Source organism: Protomyctophum bolini, assembly GCF_963924005.1.
Source record: "Protomyctophum bolini genome assembly, chromosome: 22".
NCBI classification, from domain to species: domain Eukaryota; kingdom Metazoa; phylum Chordata; class Actinopteri; order Myctophiformes; family Myctophidae; genus Protomyctophum; species Protomyctophum bolini.
The window spans coordinates 13617919-13635084 of record NC_137883.1 but is presented as its reverse complement, the minus strand read 5'-3'; the positions used below and the strand labels follow the sequence as shown (position 1 = coordinate 13635084).

At 43.2% G+C, this 17166-nt stretch overlaps 1 protein-coding gene and 1 long non-coding RNA gene across 3 annotated transcripts; both read right to left on the bottom strand.

Annotated features, from left to right (window-relative positions):
- Window positions 1-8698: 8698 nt before the first annotated feature.
- Window positions 8699-9916, bottom strand: LOC308309563. The gene is made up of 3 exons (XR_013963420.1): window positions 9678-9916; window positions 9072-9427; window positions 8699-8880 (listed from the first exon to the last, which is right to left on the bottom strand). It is a non-coding gene; the product is annotated as an uncharacterized lncRNA (long non-coding RNA).
- A 138-nt stretch (window positions 9917-10054) lies between these two features.
- LOC308310067 (uncharacterized protein) lies at window positions 10055-16945 on the bottom strand. 2 transcript variants are annotated; one of them, XM_080756126.1, is made up of 5 exons: window positions 16542-16945; window positions 16304-16372; window positions 11496-16161; window positions 10587-11314; window positions 10055-10405 (listed from the first exon to the last, which is right to left on the bottom strand). In XM_080756126.1, exons 1-3 carry the CDS (start codon window positions 16819-16821, stop codon window positions 11927-11929), a joined length of 4584 nt encoding a protein of 1527 aa, XP_080612252.1. In that variant the 5' UTR covers window positions 16822-16945; the 3' UTR covers window positions 10055-10405; window positions 10587-11314; window positions 11496-11926. The 2 variants fall into 2 exon arrangements, with proteins under 2 accessions (XP_080612252.1, XP_080612253.1); XM_080756127.1 differs by lacking the exon at window positions 16304-16372.
- Between the last annotated feature and the right edge of the window lie 221 nt (window positions 16946-17166).

The window sequence follows — 17166 nt, the reverse complement described above, 5'->3', positions numbered from 1 at the left end:
CCAGAAAAAAGGGACCGTTTCATTTCTGAAACCACATCGCATCTTTATGGAATGCTAATGCAGTTTTGCTTCCTCTGTTCCTTCTACGCATAATGTTATGCTCATGTTGGTCATGATTACTGTCATTACCGCAGTCATCTCCATAGTAACCATAATTGTCAACATTCCCACCATCTTCATAATTGCCATGCAAGGTTTCAACACAATGTTAGCAGGATTTCAGCGTCATGCAAGAAGAGCAAATTGGTTCCAAAATAAGATAGGCCTACTTCAAAATAAAATGCAGGAACATCAAATAAAATATGGTGTTTTTTAGTTAGTAGTTTTATTAGCCAATGCATGGCTTTGTGTGTGCTCCCTCAAGTCTATTAACTTTTTACAGAACAATTATTCCGTACAAACTTTCAGGCCAAGTCAATGGCAAAATACATTTACCATGACGGAGTCGGTGTCACAATAAACTATGACATAGTCGTGACTCATGGGTGCCAAGTCTATGGACTTTTTACAGAACTTTGATGACACTTTTAACAATTAACACTCTGGTACAAAAAAAAACATAACTAACCGAAACTGCATTGAATAATGCAAAAACTATCTTGATCCTAAGCACTTTTAGTTTTTTAGAGCCAGATCTCCAAAATTGGAACGTTAATTATGCATTGAGTGGGCAAAACCATATACCTATATTAGATTGTTATCACCATGGAACTTCCCCAGTTGATTACTTACACAAAGACAATGATTTATTGTTACACATTTTAAATTTATAAATATGCAAATGAGGTATTATATAGGAAAATATGCAATACATTGGAAGGGTTATCATATATACATTTACTTATATTGAACCTATAAACAATTTAATATAGGTAGAGTTTTGCACACTCAATTCCTAATTAATGTTCCAATTTTGGATCTCTGGCTCATGGACTAAGAACCAAAAAGAACTGAACCGGGAACCAACCAGTGGAAAAGGGGTATCTGTGTAGAATAGATTACAGTATGTATGTCACTGTCCATCCTCAAATTGACCCAGCAGGGGGTGCTGGTGCACAACTGTGTGTGTGTGTGTGTGTGTGTGTGTGTGTGTGTGTGTGTGTGTGTGTGTGTGTGTGTGTGTGTGTGTGTGTGTGTGTGTGTGTGTGTGTGTGTGTGTGTGTGTGTGTGTGTGTGTGCGTGTGCGTGTGCGTGTGCGTGTGCGTGTGCGTGTGCGTGTGCGTGTGCGTGTGCGTGTGCGTGTGCGTGTGTGTGCGTGTGCGTGCGCGTGCGCGCGCGTATGCAGCCTTCTTTTTTACCTCTATATCCCATAATCAGAGTCAAGTAGGTCTACAAACTCGGCACCTTCCATCATAGGAGACACAGTGTATATAAAGAGTATAAACGTTCTCATTTCTTCTTAACCATCCTAGCTAGACTCTTTATGGGCCTTTTGTCGTTGTTTATTATGTCTAGGACTAACTGAAAACATGCTTTCTCATCAACTGACACACTTGACTGGCATTCACATAGACACATTATTTTCCCCGGTGGAATTCTCCCCGTCTGGCAACCCGGTGAGCGTCCTCTCCACACTCGTGGAATGACCAGGCTTCGTGTGATACTCGATCCCACTGCGGAACGTCCGCGATCGTCTTCCCAAGCCAAAATGAAGCCTCTGTTTAATGAATAAATAGCGGGCCGGCTCAGTCCGTGGGATCACAGGAAAACATGTTTTGAGTTAGTTCTCCGCAGGAAAGGAGGAGGACATGGATACCGCCGTGGAAATATGATAAGACCCTGTAATAATAACATTTATTGGGAAGAGACCCATCATAACAGAATTGGGCAAGCCCCCGCTAATACCAGGACAGAGACATGGGGCGTGTATATGGAATTAAATCACAGCGACAATCGCAAACACTTGAGTTATATAATTTATGACAATGATGTTGAGACATGTTGATGACACATACCCAGATAGGATACATATGGGCTGCCTTAAAGAATGCAGGACAGCACACACATATGGGGACAATAAGAGGACACAGAAACGGTGAAATGTGAAAGGCCGCACCACATTTATGCATTTGATAGAATATTTTAATACAGAATGTAAAGAAAGTTTCACTCCCAAGAGGAAGTTTGACGAGGCACAAGATACAGCAGTTTATTGTTAAGAGCATCTGAACAATTACTATTTTTACAGTAAACAAACCTATACATGAAAGAAACGTATACTTCTAGTCTGGTAAGGTTTGTAAAGATTTTAAGATTTGAAAGACACCGAATGGCAAAACCTTAAGTTGATTTTGTTTCTTTTTTCAAAATAGATAACAGGGTTCTGGGAATACAAACTCTTGGGCGGATCTCACAGGAGTTATTTAGTTTGGCTGAAACTATTCAGAAGTGAACACAATCCCCCCGAGGGGGCTTAGCCTACTTCTCCCAACCTGCCTGGAATGGATGCACTCGTCAAGAAAGACCCCCTCGCCGTGACCCTCATCCCTTCCTACTTCCTGCTTGACATTTTCCCACCACACATGACCCTCACTCAGTCACCCGGCTACCACCCCCGATGGCCTTGGACCATCGCCGCTCTGATTTGACCGTTTGCGCCCTCTCCTAAACTAAACCTAACAACGGGTCACGGGGGTCAAAGTCATTTTAGATTGACATTTTGTTCTACAAAACTTTGAAGTCTGTAAAATAAACGTGTTTCTTTTATACCATGATGCCATGAAGGAATTCACGAAAATGAAAGGAAATTTTCTAAAAGGTTTGATAAGTTTAAATTAGTATTGAGTCCCCCATGGTCTAGGCCAGGGGTAGGCAACCTGCGGCTCTAGGGCCACATGTGGCTCTTATAGGCCCTCTCCCGTGGCTCCCAGTTGCTATGGAAAAGAAGTATGAAAAGTAATAAGAAGTTTTCTTTTTCTTTTCTTTTTTTTTTCCAGGAGGACCCAGGAGAACCCAGGAGGACCCAGGAGAACCCAGGAGGACCCAGGAGGACCCAGGAGGACCCAGGAGGACCCAGGAGGACCCAGGAGGACCCAGGAGGACCCAGGGGGACCCAGGGGGACCCAGGAGGACCCAGGAGGACCCACCAGGAGGACCCAGGAGGACCCAGGAGGAGGTAGAGACCGTGCCCCCCCCCCACACTGCCATCGACACCCGGAGCTTCAGGCAGAAGACGGCTCAAGGTACGGTCCGTACAGAACCTTTTTTTCATGGGTCTGTGTATTTGATTTAAATTTGAATTTTAAAATCTTAATTGTGTTTAAAACCACACCAATGAAAATCAGGAATTAAGTTTTAATTAACCATTTCTGAATTGCATTTAGAATAGAAAACGGAAAGTTTTTTTTTCGAATTTCATCTATCAAATATCAAACGGATGCCTGAAGAAGGCCTTTGACCGAAACGTTGCCTTTAAATAAAGTTCGTATTGCCAGTGCAGACGGTGTGCTGGTCTTTGTGCACTTTGTGTGCATTGTTCTGAATACATTAAGCCCTGTCTATACGCACCCCCGCCTCAGAGCATATATACGTAGGTCTGCATTAGACGTTGTACCTTACCTTACCGTCTATCAAAAATAAAATTCAAATTCAAATGGCCGAAAAATCCACAGACCTTACATTGCTGCTGCTTGCGTTGTGTGTGCTGTTTGTATAATTCATTACTAATGTGATTGAAGCAGTCTGTTGTGGTGTGTCAGTGAATCAGCAGTCTGTTGTGTCAGTGAATCAGCAGTGTGTTGTGGTGTGTCAGTGAATCAGCAGTCTGTTGTGTCAGTGAATCAGCAGTGTGTTGTGGTGTGTCAGTGAATCAGCAGTCTGTTGTGGTGTAAGTAAGTAGTTGACACAAATGTATAAAACATTGGGTCCAAACAATAATAAAAAACCCATGAATCAAAAACTTTAAAAAGGTACAATACAATAAAATATACAATACACAATACAGAAACCCTTTACAACAGGAGCTTTCTATTGCTCCACAAGTGACAGGCAGGCATGTAGCATATGCAAAGTCTCTCTGTTAGTGCCCACAAAGAGTGAGCTCAAATCAATACCCTCATGTCCATATTTCTCTCTGATATCTTGTGTGAGGGGACACACCAGTATGTGCTGTTCGTTTTGTATACCAGTCTCACATTGGCAAAACCGCTGTTCAGGTGGTATGCGGCTCCATCTTCCCATTTCCACACGCAGTCTATGAGCGGACAACCGAAACCGTGTAAAGGTTATCCTCAAATAGTCCTCAATGTAAGGTGTACTGCTGGTGCTGGTATAGAGTGGGTGAACAGATAGATCTGGGTTGATGGCTTGGTATGTCTTATATCTTGTTCCCTCTTTGGATTGTAATTTATAGAGATACATGTTACAAAGTGCTGTACAACAGGTAAAACAATCATGTTAAAACAAGGGCACGAAACAAACAGTAGAAGGTAAAACATTAAAATGCAACAAATCAAGCAAAAAAATTATATCATAAAATGTATTATTGAATTTGTAGGAGGCATAAAGTTATTCTTTCACCACCAATGCTGCTGGCTTACTGGTACAGTATACTTGTTATGATATGCTTTGAGAAATTAGCAAACAATAAAATGTAATATTGAAAGACAAACATTATTTTGTGGCTCCAAATAGAATTGAAATACGTTATTGGGCCAAAAATGGCTCTTCTGATAATAATGGTTGCCTACCCCTGGTCTAGGCCCAATCCTCCCCCCCCCCCCTTTATACGTTTGGTAATCCTACCGTCATACACTTTCCCCTTGCGAGTTTGCATTTAAGTGCATTTTAATGGCTTCGTAATATGGAAAATATTTCCTGGAAAGCGAGACCCTGTGTTTTAATTAAGGGTTGTGTAATTTAAATATCTGATGGATCTCACGACGGAGAGATCCATGTGGAAGGAAGCTCAGGAGATGTACACAATACGCCCTCCAGTCCTATATTTAGGCCCATTATACGTTCTGTGAATAATGTACTTCTTTCAGACAGTTCATCACGTAGACTGGAAGGCATGATGTTATACAATTCATCATTGCAACATTATATGTACTAATTCATGCAATGATGAACAACAAATATAGTGTGTGTGTGTGTGTGTGTGTGTGTGTGTGTGTGTGTGTGTGTGTGTGTGTGTGTGTGTGTGTGTGTGTGTGTGTGTGTGTGTGTGTGTGTGTGTGTGTGTGTGTGTGTGTGTGTGTGTGTGTGTGTGTGTTTTTGTGCTAATACACCTGTGCAAGTTCAATCAATGACCCACATATGCCTTGTTTCCCGGTTTGCTCCCCCTGGGTTAGTGGCGAAGTGACCTTGAGCGAGACACTGAACCCTTGCATGGTTTCCTCCACTGTCTGTGACTGTGGATGTAATGCACGTTGTACAGAGCTTTGGATGAAGGCACTATATCATTTCATTCATTATTATTTTGTTCATACGGTACACGGTCAGAGCGTAATGGCAAAGAGCTGTCAGTCCTGGAGTAGTTAGTGCGGGGTTTCTCAAAGTGGGTGCTTTGACGCAAGTCCCGGGGTGCCTAAGAATAGTTTGATAATATTTGGAATCTATCAGTGTATACTTGCACTTTGCTTCTGCCTTTCTTTCTAACGGGCTTTCTAAGGGGTCTTATGGATTAATTTAAGACCTGGAGGCGTGGCCAATTCTGTTTGGCTATTTTGAGTGGCCAAACAGCCACGCCTCCAGGTCTTAAGTTAAGTCATAAGACCTGGTATTTAAGACACGCAAAATATGGTGTATCTTAGGGGGGGGGGGGAAGATTTACATATTTATGTATGGTTAATATGACATACTGCAATGTGCTATAACAACATGGTGCTAATAATAATGTCATTCAGGGGTGCCGTGGATGAAAAGGTTAAGTGACCTAAGCCAACATGTTTGTAGTGACGCCGCAGCGATTGAACCTGCATCCACATTGGCATTAGTGATCAGTTTCTCAATTGTTTCTTTAAGGGATTGGTGTTGGGTTTTGTGTGTTTTGGTTCTGATTAGGGGTGCACGATTATTAAATTATGACCGATATCCGATCTCCGATTATTTGCAGGGTCATATCAGCCGATACCGATTCTGACCGATTCCGATATTATACAGAGGACCACAATGGAAACAAGCCCAGGCCTTATAGGGGCTTGGCCTAATGCCTGTTAATTAATTAATAAGCATTGTATTCAATCAATAAATTGCATACAATACTCTTTTCCAAGAGTCTGTTTTCACAACTGAATGAGATGAGTACACAAATTAAATGTAGATTTTATTTTATTTTTTGCTGGTGAAAACCGATTAAATAATCTGTATTATTTTGAGACCGACACCGATATGGCAGTTTTATGGCCGATATGGCCAATTCCCATTATGCTACCGATTAATCGTGCATCCCTAGTTCTGATTGTTGGTACCCCTCAAAGTCTCTAAGACAAAGAAAATTAATGAAACCCAGAACGTCCAGGAAATCATTACTGCATGAGTGGAACTAAAGTTGAATGAAAATAGAAATGAAAAAAGGTTATCATATGCAGAAAATAGCATTTTTAAGACTCAATGCCAAATTGTAATGGGTTGTTAAACAGCTATTTGTGCAAAGTTCACTTAAATTACATCCGTCAAATCACACGCAAAATTAGCAAGGGAGTGTTGATGTAGTTTGTTTTCAAACATCGGGGTCATTTGAAATGCTATAATCAAGTGACGATGACCAATCGTGTGATTGCCGGTATTGTTGTTGGCCGCATATCTCTCTCACCCCACTTTTCCAGACCTGAGCCTATATTTAGAGAACAGGATTGTGGTAATGGAATGATAAATGGACTTAGTGAGGACTAATTTCATGGGGCAGGAAATCGCTGGAGAAAAGCAAAACCGTAGAGGCTGTAATTATCCTCGGGGAGAGATCACTCACAAACTACAATACCGGAAATGGACGTCTCATGATTCATGGAAAAGCTGTACAACTCAAAGATGTATGTTGAGTTGTACAGTCAATATTTCACCTTGTTACAACTTTTACCATGCTCGTGCCCCGTCCTGCTGTTGCTCTGAGATGATAGATTGATAAATAGTAAATATGTATAGATTTGTCTGTTGTACTTAAATACTCAAACCTATACAATTCTAATAACCTCAACTTATCTTAATGAGGTTCTGCATAGTTCGCCGGAATAATGCAAAATTAAACCTTTTTCAAATTCACATATAATTAAGTATTGTTACTTTTCTTGTTTTTCAAGAAGACAACCCCAACACATACATACGGACCATATCCACATCCATAAACCTTTTCAGGCTATGAGTGTGATCATATTTGAACAGGGGACCCTCACCCTGACAAGCACTTGGAATTGTAGGAGTTGACTAGGCATTACATTTTGTTTGACTCAGTTCTACAGATAGGGCTACATATTGTGGAAATAGGCAGCAGATCCACAAGCTCACGTGTTGGTCTTAAAGGTTGTATAATTGTCACTTTAGAAATGTGCATCTGGGGTAGCCGCGCAGTTGCCAGATGCAAATCAGCTGGTGGCAAATAAATTGACCCACAGGTTGAGAACCACTGCCTTTAGACACTTAGTCATTATACACATACAGTATACTGCAACCAAATTAACACAAAGTACACTGACTCAGAATGCTACAGTAAGTGAAATAATGATAATTAATAAAATATTAATAGATAAGCATGGTGCCCTGACCTCTACATTTAGATTTGGTACAAAAACACAAAGACCTAGGTCGCTGGACAGTCCAAAAATGGTTTGGTATAACTACATTAAACATATACCACTGTGCAGCTGTAACCTTACTGTATACGACGCTAAGCCCACACAGCTATGGAATGTTGAGTGTGTCGAGGAATCCTATCGATCAATCGGGATGTTGATGTTGATGCAAACACAGTCACAGAGACACTTGAGTATTCTTAAGACTAGAATTTCGCGGGCCTTCGGCCCGCTCATCCTAGCGGCGCGCAGCGCAAATTGGAGGAAGGAAATTGTGAGAGGTAGACAAAGTCACAACATTTAAAATGTTGGTCTCAGTGTATTTTTTATGGAGTCTGAGTGTATTTGTAGGAAAGAATTGTCATGGCTGGTTCTTGCCTTGACAAACATTCGGAGCAGGAGACGTGCGAAAGATGAACAATATATGATTTATTAAATAATAGGCCTATATAAGGAACTAAAAAGAACTGCAGTACTTAACATAACAAATTATATGGAATGTGTAGTCAGTGAGTCAGTGGTGTAGGTGTAGTGTATGGATGTGTGATACATGGTGTGGTGCATGTGTGGATGGAAAGAACAATCAAACATAAAGGAACGGAGGCATGGAGGCTAATGAAGGGAGTGGAGGCAGCAGGTGTGGCTCCTCTGGATCTCTCTTCTCAACTGGGATGAGTGTGGTATTTATGGCCTCTGGGAGACACCGGGCCCAGGTGCTCTCCCATCAGCCATCGGGCCAATGCCCTACCCAGGCTCACCTACAGGATGAAAGTTAGGCAATAGGCAGGCACATCCACTACTCAGTATGTGTGTGGGGTATCACACTCCCCCCCCCCCCCCCCCTTAAAGTCGTGGTCCCAATAGGAACCATGACTGTCCATTTATCCTACATACATTTACTATACATCAAATGAATTAACATGTTACATTTGACAATTAAGTGCACTATATTCATCAAATGTATACCTACGGTTAATTAACGAAAATGTCCCACTAATCAAAAGATTTTACATTTTACAATGAAGTGCACTATATCATTTTTAACATGTTGTTAAAGGAACAATTATATTGGGCAGCTGATCCAGAGGAGGGCGTGGAGGAGTGGGGTGATGTGGAAGGGGTGTTTCTGGTTCCAGAGATTGTCATGGTTGAGCTTGTAGAAAAGGAGACAGAAAAGTTTGTCAGTAGAGCCTGCATAATGGGAGAAACATGTCCACCAGGGCAGACGTGAAACAAAGGATAGTGATTTGTTTGATCATAATCATGTTCAGGTTAGCATCAGTTTTATATTATTCAGAAATGACATGTGTAGAAATGACATATGTAGCAATGCAACAGCCTTACGTGAATGGGGATTGTAGGGCCAGGAAGCACAGCGCGAAGCAAGGCTTGAAAAACCACATTGGTAGTATGATGTTCCGGCTGTCTTTCTTTCTGCTTTATGGCATAGGTGAGAGCTTCTGTGGGAGCAAAGGTTGACAAAGTCAAAACATGTAAAATGTTGGTCTCAGTGTATTTTTAATGGAGTCTGAGTGTATTTGTAGGAAAGAATGTTAATGTTAACAGTGAACGCAGTTGTTGTGGAAAGGCCAACTTAGTAAAGGAACACTTATATTGGCCAGCTGATCCAGAGGAGGGCGTGGAGGAGTGGGGTGATGTGGAAGGGGTGTTTCTGGTTCCAGAGATTGTCATGGTTGAGCCTGTAGAAAAGGAGACACAGATAAGGGATGACTCAAGCACAAAATGTGAGTGTTAACAGTGAATAGTAGAAGAAGCTGCAGTTTTGGTCAGTAGAGCCTGCATAATGGGAGAAACATGTCCACCAGGGCAGACGTGAAACAAAGGATAGTGATTTGTTTGATCCTAATGATCTTCAGGTTAGCAGCAGTTTTATATTATTCAGAAATGACATGTGTAGAAATGACATATGTAGCAATGCAACAGCCTTACCTCAATGGGGATTGTAGGGCCAGGAAGCACAGCGCGAAGCAAGGCTTGAAAAACCACATTGGTAGTATGATGTTCTGGCTGTCCTTCTTTCTGCTTTATGGCATACGTGAGAGTTTCTGGGTTACCCGTCCTTGAGCTGGCAACATAAAGCTGTCCGTGAGTGAAGACAGGGGACGAAAGCCAGACCCCCACTCTTGTAAGTGTGTGTCCTTGGGATTTGTTGATGGTGGTGGCAAAAGCGGTGCGGACTGGAAACTGCGGTCTGGCCCACACAAAGTAGGAACGTTAATGTTGAGGATCAGCAATGAACTTGATTCTAGGGATCAGGACTTCCTTTTGTGTGGCTGCAATTTTGCATAGCAGCAGTTTGTAATTAACATGTTAAATTGTACAATTAAGTGCACTATATTCATCAAATGTATACCTGAGGTTAATTAACGAAAATGTTCTACTAACCAAAATATTTTACATTTTACAATCAAGTGCACTATGTCATTTTTAACATGTTAGATACACTACTACAATACTTCAAAGTGTAAAACACCCTTAGAGCCCTGGCCTTGCAACACGTGGACCCTCCTCCCCCCCCAACAGTGAACACAGTTGTTGTGGAAAGGCCAACTTAGTAAAGGAACAATTATATTGGGCAGCTGATCCAGAGGAGGGCGTGGAGGAGTGGGGTGATGTGGAAGGGGTGTTTCTGGTTCCAGAGATTGTCATGGTTGAGCCTGTAGAAAAGGAGACACAGAAAAGTTTTGGTCAGTAGAGCCTGCATAATGGGAGAAACATGTCCACCAGGGCAGACGTGAAACAAAGGATAGTGATTTGTTTGATCATAATGATCTTCAGGTTAGCAGCAGTTTTATATTATGTGTAGAAATGACATATGTAGCAATGCAACAGCCTTACCTCAATGGGGATTGTAGGGCCAGGAAGCACAGCGCGAAGCAAGGCTTGAAAAACCACATTGGTAGTATGATGTTCTGGCTGTCCTTCTTTTTGCTTTATGGCATAGGTGAGAGCTTCTGGGTTACCCGTCCTTGAGCTGGCAACATAAAGCTGTCCGTGAGTGAAGACAGGGGACGAAAGCCAGACCCCCACTCTTGTAAGTGTCTGTCCTTGGGATTTGTTGATGGTGGTGGCAAAAGCGGTGCGGACTGGAAACTGCGGTCTGGCCCACACAAAGTAGGAACGTTAATGTTGAGGATCAGCAATGAACTTGATTCTAGGGATCAGGACTTCCTTTTGTGTGGCTGCAATTTTGCATAGCAGCAGTTTGTAATTAACATGTTAAATTGTACAATTAAGTGCACTATATTCATCAAATGTATACCTGAGGTTAATTAACGAAAATGTTCTACTAACCAAAATATTTTACATTTTACAATCAAGTGCACTATGTCATTTTTAACATGTTAGATACACTACTACAATACTTCAAAGTGTAAAACACCCTTAGAGCCCTGGCCTTGCAACACGTGGACCCTCCTCCCCCCCCAACAGTGAACACAGTTGTTGTGGAAAGGCCAACTTAGTAAAGGAACAATTATATTGGGCAGCTGATCCAGAGGAGGGCGTGGAGGAGTGGGGTGATGTGGAAGGGGTGTTTCTGGTTCCAGAGATTGTCATGGTTGAGCCTGTAGAAAAGGAGACACAGAAAAGTTTTGGTCAGTAGAGCCTGCATAATGGGAGAAACATGTCCACCAGGGCAGACGTGAAACAAAGGATAGTGATTTGTTTGATCATAATGATCTTCAGGTTAGCAGCAGTTTTATATTATGTGTAGAAATGACATATGTAGCAATGCAACAGCCTTACCTCAATGGGGATTGTAGGGCCAGGAAGCACAGCGCGAAGCAAGGCTTGAAAAACCACATTGGTAGTATGATGTTCTGGCTGTCCTTCTTTTTGCTTTATGGCATAGGTGAGAGCTTCTGGGTTACCCGTCCTTGAGCTGGCAACATAAAGCTGTCCGTGAGTGAAGACAGGGGACGAAAGCCAGACCCCCACTCTTGTAAGTGTCTGTCCTTGGGATTTGTTGATGGTGGTGGCAAAAACGGTGCGGACTGGAAACTGCCGTCTGGCCCACTCAAAGTAGGAATGTTGAGTATCAGAAATGAACTTGATTCTAGGGATCAGGACTTCCTTTTGTGTGGCTGCAATTTTGCACAGCAGCAGTTTGTTGTTGAGGGTTCTCAGGAAAAACAGTTTGGTGCCATTGCAGAGTCTGAAGTGTGATTTATAGACAATTAAAGGAGTTCAGTGTAAACAATGTTGTCAGTTTTGCCCTCATCATTATTGTCTATTAAAACTTTGACAGCACTGGCTTTCTTTCCCCTAGAGAAGGCTGTGTACAGTTGGCCATGTGCGAACACAGGCTGAGGCAAGTAGATGCCAACTCTGTCATTTTCCTGGCCCTGACCTTTATTTATGGTAACGGCGAAAGCTAACCTGACAGGGAATTGTCGTCTGATGAAGGTAAAGGGAAACTCCTCACCTCTGTCATAGTGCGGGATCCTTGGAAGGAAGATTCTTTCACCTCTGTTTGTCCCTAGTGCAATTTCACACTCAAGTACTTTGTCCATCATCTGCACCAGCACCATTCTGGTGCCGTTCTTGAGAGTGCGGTCGCGACCTGATTGCAAGTTTCTTAGCAGCATGACAGGAGCTCCTAGTTTGAGCTTCAGGTTATGGTCAGGGATTCCAGAGGGTGTTAGTGAGTTGAGGAATTCTATAGGCAGAGAATCCTTGTAGTTGTCCTCTTTAACTGAGTCAGCTGAAAAGTAGATTTTCTCTTGTCCAGGGAACTCAGCTAAGCACCTGTTGTTGATTTCGCGTATGTCCTTGTTTAATGGAGTGTATACAGTGCCTTTAAGAAGGTTGTCTTTGTGGACACAGCCATTGTGCAGGTCAGGAAAGGTGTTTGAAATGAGAGTATCCATATCCTTTACCAAGTGCTGTGGTGGAATGTGGACTTGAATGGCAGTATCTCCATGTGTGATTTTGTCTTCCCCCAAGTCCAGGAGGTAGTTGGCAAACTCCCTCTCAGCTATGTCAGTCCTCATGTTGAAGTGTAGTTTGTGTTCTTTCATGAGAGGATAGAGTGGAGACATTTGGATGCAAGCTCTAACAATTTGGGCTCTGCTTGCTCTCTTGATAACGGGGAGTGTCTGCCTAGGGTCTCCACCTAACAGGACAGTTTTGCCACCCCAAGGTTGGTCAGAATGCATCAGGTCCCTCAGTGTTCTTTCCACGCACTCTACATTGAAGCGGTTAACACTGAAGATCTCGTCCCAAATGATTATGCTGCTTTCTTTGATTAGCTTAGCCAGGGAGGACTCAGCTTTTATGGCACAGACGGAGTCTTCAAAGATAGGGATTGGTATTTTAAATCTTGAATGAGCTGTCCTGCCACCCTCAAGGTTCTGAGCAGCTAAGCCTGTGCTGCCAACACACAGCACAATGCCATTCTGTGCTCTAATGTTGGCTGCAATGACCTTAAATGTAAAGGTTTTGCCATAGCCTGCTGGGGAGTTGAGAATGAATTGTCTTGTGATGGTGTCCTCTTTTGGTGCATTCACTGCCTGATAAACCGCCTGGCAGAGTGCCATCTGTTCCACATTCAGTAGAGGACTAAGCAGCTGTACAATTTCTTCTTGTTCTGTGTTGTTGAATCTTTCTGATGTGAAAATTTGTGTCAGCTTTTCCTGCTCAGTTAGTGGTGTTGGCTGTGGCATGTCCGTGTAGTTGGATAGACGATTTCCCATTTGTGAGAGCTCATCATCCAGTGCAAGTAGTACCTGGTTGTGGATAAATGCCTTGTCTACTGCATCTGTAGGGCACATCTGTGCAGTGGCTTCTGCATGGAGGAAGTCATCACTGAGCTTTTCGAAGAATTCTTCAAAGAGGTGTTTGGGCTGTGATGGGTGACAGTATTGGAGGATGATAGCAAAGGTTTCTCTGAGTTTTCTTGAGGATGCATAACTTGAGACTTCATGCATGGCAGTGATCCATTCTCCATCGTCCTCCAGCAAGCCCATGGCTCGTGCTGTGTCTTTGAAAGTTGTGTAGTGGTTGCCCTCATACACTTTAAGGTCGTCATAGCTTGTTGGTCCCCTGATATGAGCCAGGAGCATTTTTAAGTAGAATCTTTCTCCCTGGAGTACTGATACATTGGACATCCTTCCTATTGTCGTTGGAGTGTGCGTGTGCGTGGATGTTGGAGATCTTTCCTTCCACATGTGGCTGTTTGAATTCCAAGTGTAGTGTTCTGGGATGTCCATGTACAGATGTTGCCTTGCGTGATGGTCACTGACATTTAGCTGGAAGAAGGCCAGTAATGTAGTGGGTTTGGCTGCTGTCAGGGCCTCCTGTGCATGGCCTTCTGTGAAGATGACATTTTGTTGGCCTTCTGTGTGGATAGCGAGACTGAAGACAGCAGGGACTCTGTGCTGGATTTTGTACTCCATTGTTCTCCAGTGTGCGTCATGAGCATCAATTGTCCTGGCATTGATGAATCTGGAAATCTCATCCTTATCTTCAATGGTGACAGTGCCAACATCAACTCCCTTATGGATGTACTTGTAGAGGTACTTGATGGTGTGAAAGGAGCCGACAAATTCAACATTAATGTGGCACTTGTACTTCAGAAGGACCCAGGGGTTGTAAGGCACGACCCATCTGCTGTCGAAGGTAAAGCCGTGCTTGCTAGCAGTGTGACCGTTGATGGGTCTTCTGTACTCTGGGTAGCCATGGCCATTGTGAGGTAGGCGAGTTTCATCACAGTATGCTTTAGGGAATTTCTTGGTACAGATGCCATTGACCATGCAGGGGCTGTTGGGGTTGACTGTTCCACAGGGTCCATGCAGCATTGTTTGAGACACCAGCTCATACAGCTGTGGCTCTGTCTGTGGGTTGGGTATGTCTGCCCTAATGATGTGATCGATGTCATCAACACTCAAGGTCTCATGTAGGAGTAGGAGGATGTGAGCGTGTTTCAGTCCTCTCAACTGTCCCTCAATGGTGTGTACTCTAGCCTTCATGTTCCCAAAGACACCCAACTTAATGTCTTTGAGGAGGTTATCCAAGAACCATTTGAAAACTTTGTTAACAATGTCTGGTCTGTCATTGGGCTGCTGTCCTGGAAAGAGGTTTTGCAGAACACCGTCACTCCGTGGGTTTGCAGTCATGGTGATGAATAAGTCAAAGTTCTTGTATCTGGCTGCTATTGCAAGGGCATCAAGATAGTGCTTGTACAGGTATCTGGGGCTCCCAGTGTGGCTAGCTGGAAGAATGATGCGTTGACCAATGTGGGCAGCCTCAGTCTGTCCTGGCTGGGTTTGTTGAGTAGCCAGGATGTCAGACAGACCTGAATACTGATGTACCCTGTATTTGTCTTGCAGTTCCTTCCTCCTGTAGAAGATCATCCGGCAGCTTTCTATCTTGCTGTACTGATCGCAAAAGTACTCTTGGCCAAGTCTCCCCGACCTCAGTAGAGTGTTGAAGGAGGTAGTTCTGGGATGCATGTGGAATCGGAAGAATTCTTGAAGGCTGACTTTTTGTGTGGTTGAAGTTGCATGAACTTTCATAATGTGATTATCAATGCTGTAGCCGGCATCTCCATGTGGCAAGATTATGGGATAGGCGGTTGGATCATACATAGGATGGAGTGCATTGATTCGTGTTGTTTGTCTCTGATTAGGTGCATTAGCTGCAGTTCTGTAGAGTACAACATCCCTCGGCTGTGTTTGTTCCCCGGGTGCCAGAATAACCACATTAGTCACATCTGGATTAAGATGACGTTTGTGTGCTCCCTGTGAGCTTTTGGCCTTGAACACAATGGTGAAGTCCTCACTTGGGTTGAGGTTGAACATTTCCGCTCCGCTCTTAAAGGACCTGACTAAAGGATTAACTGTTTTCAGGGCATCCTGAATCAAGGTCAAAGTGTCTTCCCTAACTCCATCTCCCCTTGCGTGATGAAGGCGGTTCTTAATTTCATTGTCTTGGTCATAGACAAAGATTTGTGAGTATTTGGGTTTGTGTGTGTTGTCAGGAAAGACTGCTGAGGGAGTGAGGTGGTACATCTGGCCACTCATCTTGAATGGTTGTGGGCCACGTCCTCTGAAGTTCATTTTCGTGCCAGACACAGACTTAGAAGCCATAGAAACCAAGCCATTGTACTGTCTGATGTTGTCAAAGAACTCCCTTGACTGTGGTGACGTTCTGGCAAACAGAGATGTTAGTGCAGGAGGTGGGTCCATGAATGGTTTGAGTTGAATTTGGCCATAACGGCAACAGGCACTGAAGGTTTTTTTTCCAACAGGACCTTTTGACGTCTCCCAGGGGAACATGAGAGCATGGCATGAAATGCAGACCGAGTCCATCCTAGGTGTCTGTAATGGATTGCTGTGTGTAAGTAGTTGAGGTGGTGTCCAGGCTTTTCGGAAGTGTGTTGTCTTTTGTCTGGTCATGCGTGATTGTGGTTCTGTGAAGGTAGATAGGAGAGTATTAATGAGTTATTAGAAGTGATGAGAGTTGTGAAATGTATGCATGTTAGGTCATGGAGTGAATGGTTATCAGCAAAAGTGCAGTACAGGGGTAATGGGAGAAGATGAGTAGTTAGTTACCTGTGGCCAGAGGCGTTTCCAATGAGCGGGTGTGTGTCGTTGTGTGGTGGCTGGCCTCATGATGCTGAGCTGTAAAGGTAGTGGTGAAATGTAAATTGTATGTAGTTATGAGAGCTAATGTTATCATCTGTGGTGCAATAGTTATGTAATAATGCTGCTGTGCATTAATGCAGTCAATTTAAATATTTGTGAAGTTGGTAAAGCACACACATGCAACATGTTATGAACGTGTGATTACCTGTTTCTGGTGCTGTTGCGTGAGTGGAACGCTTCCGTTTGGCGTTGCGTGTATCTGCTGAAAGTGATGTGCGTTTTCTTTGTGGTCTGATGTGTGTTTCTGGGGGTGATGTGGTAGTTGTCCTGTCCTCATGGCTGGGAGCTGAGATGGTAGGGGAGAAACGTAAATTGTATGTTGTTATGATAGCTAATGTTATCATCTGTGGTGCAATAGTTATGTAATAATGCTGCTGTTGCATTAATGCAGTCAATGTAAATATTTGTGAAGTTGGTACTACCATGTGGGTAATGATATTAGTGTGTAGTTACCTGTGGCCAGAGGCGTTTCCAATGAACAGGTATGTGTCCGTGTTTGGTGGCTGTCGTCATGCTGCTGTGCTGAGATGGTAGATGAAAAATGTAGATATTGGGTTATGAGAAGTAATGATAAACTGTATGTCAGTAAAATGTGTTATTGCAGAATGTCAGTAGTGCATACATAATGTAACATAGATGTGTACACACACACACACACACACACACACACACGCGCACACTGAACAGGGGGGAGGTGTCACTCTCTGTGTGTCACACGCACACACAGAGCAATGCAATGGGCTGTATAGGAATGAGAAAGCAATAAGCAT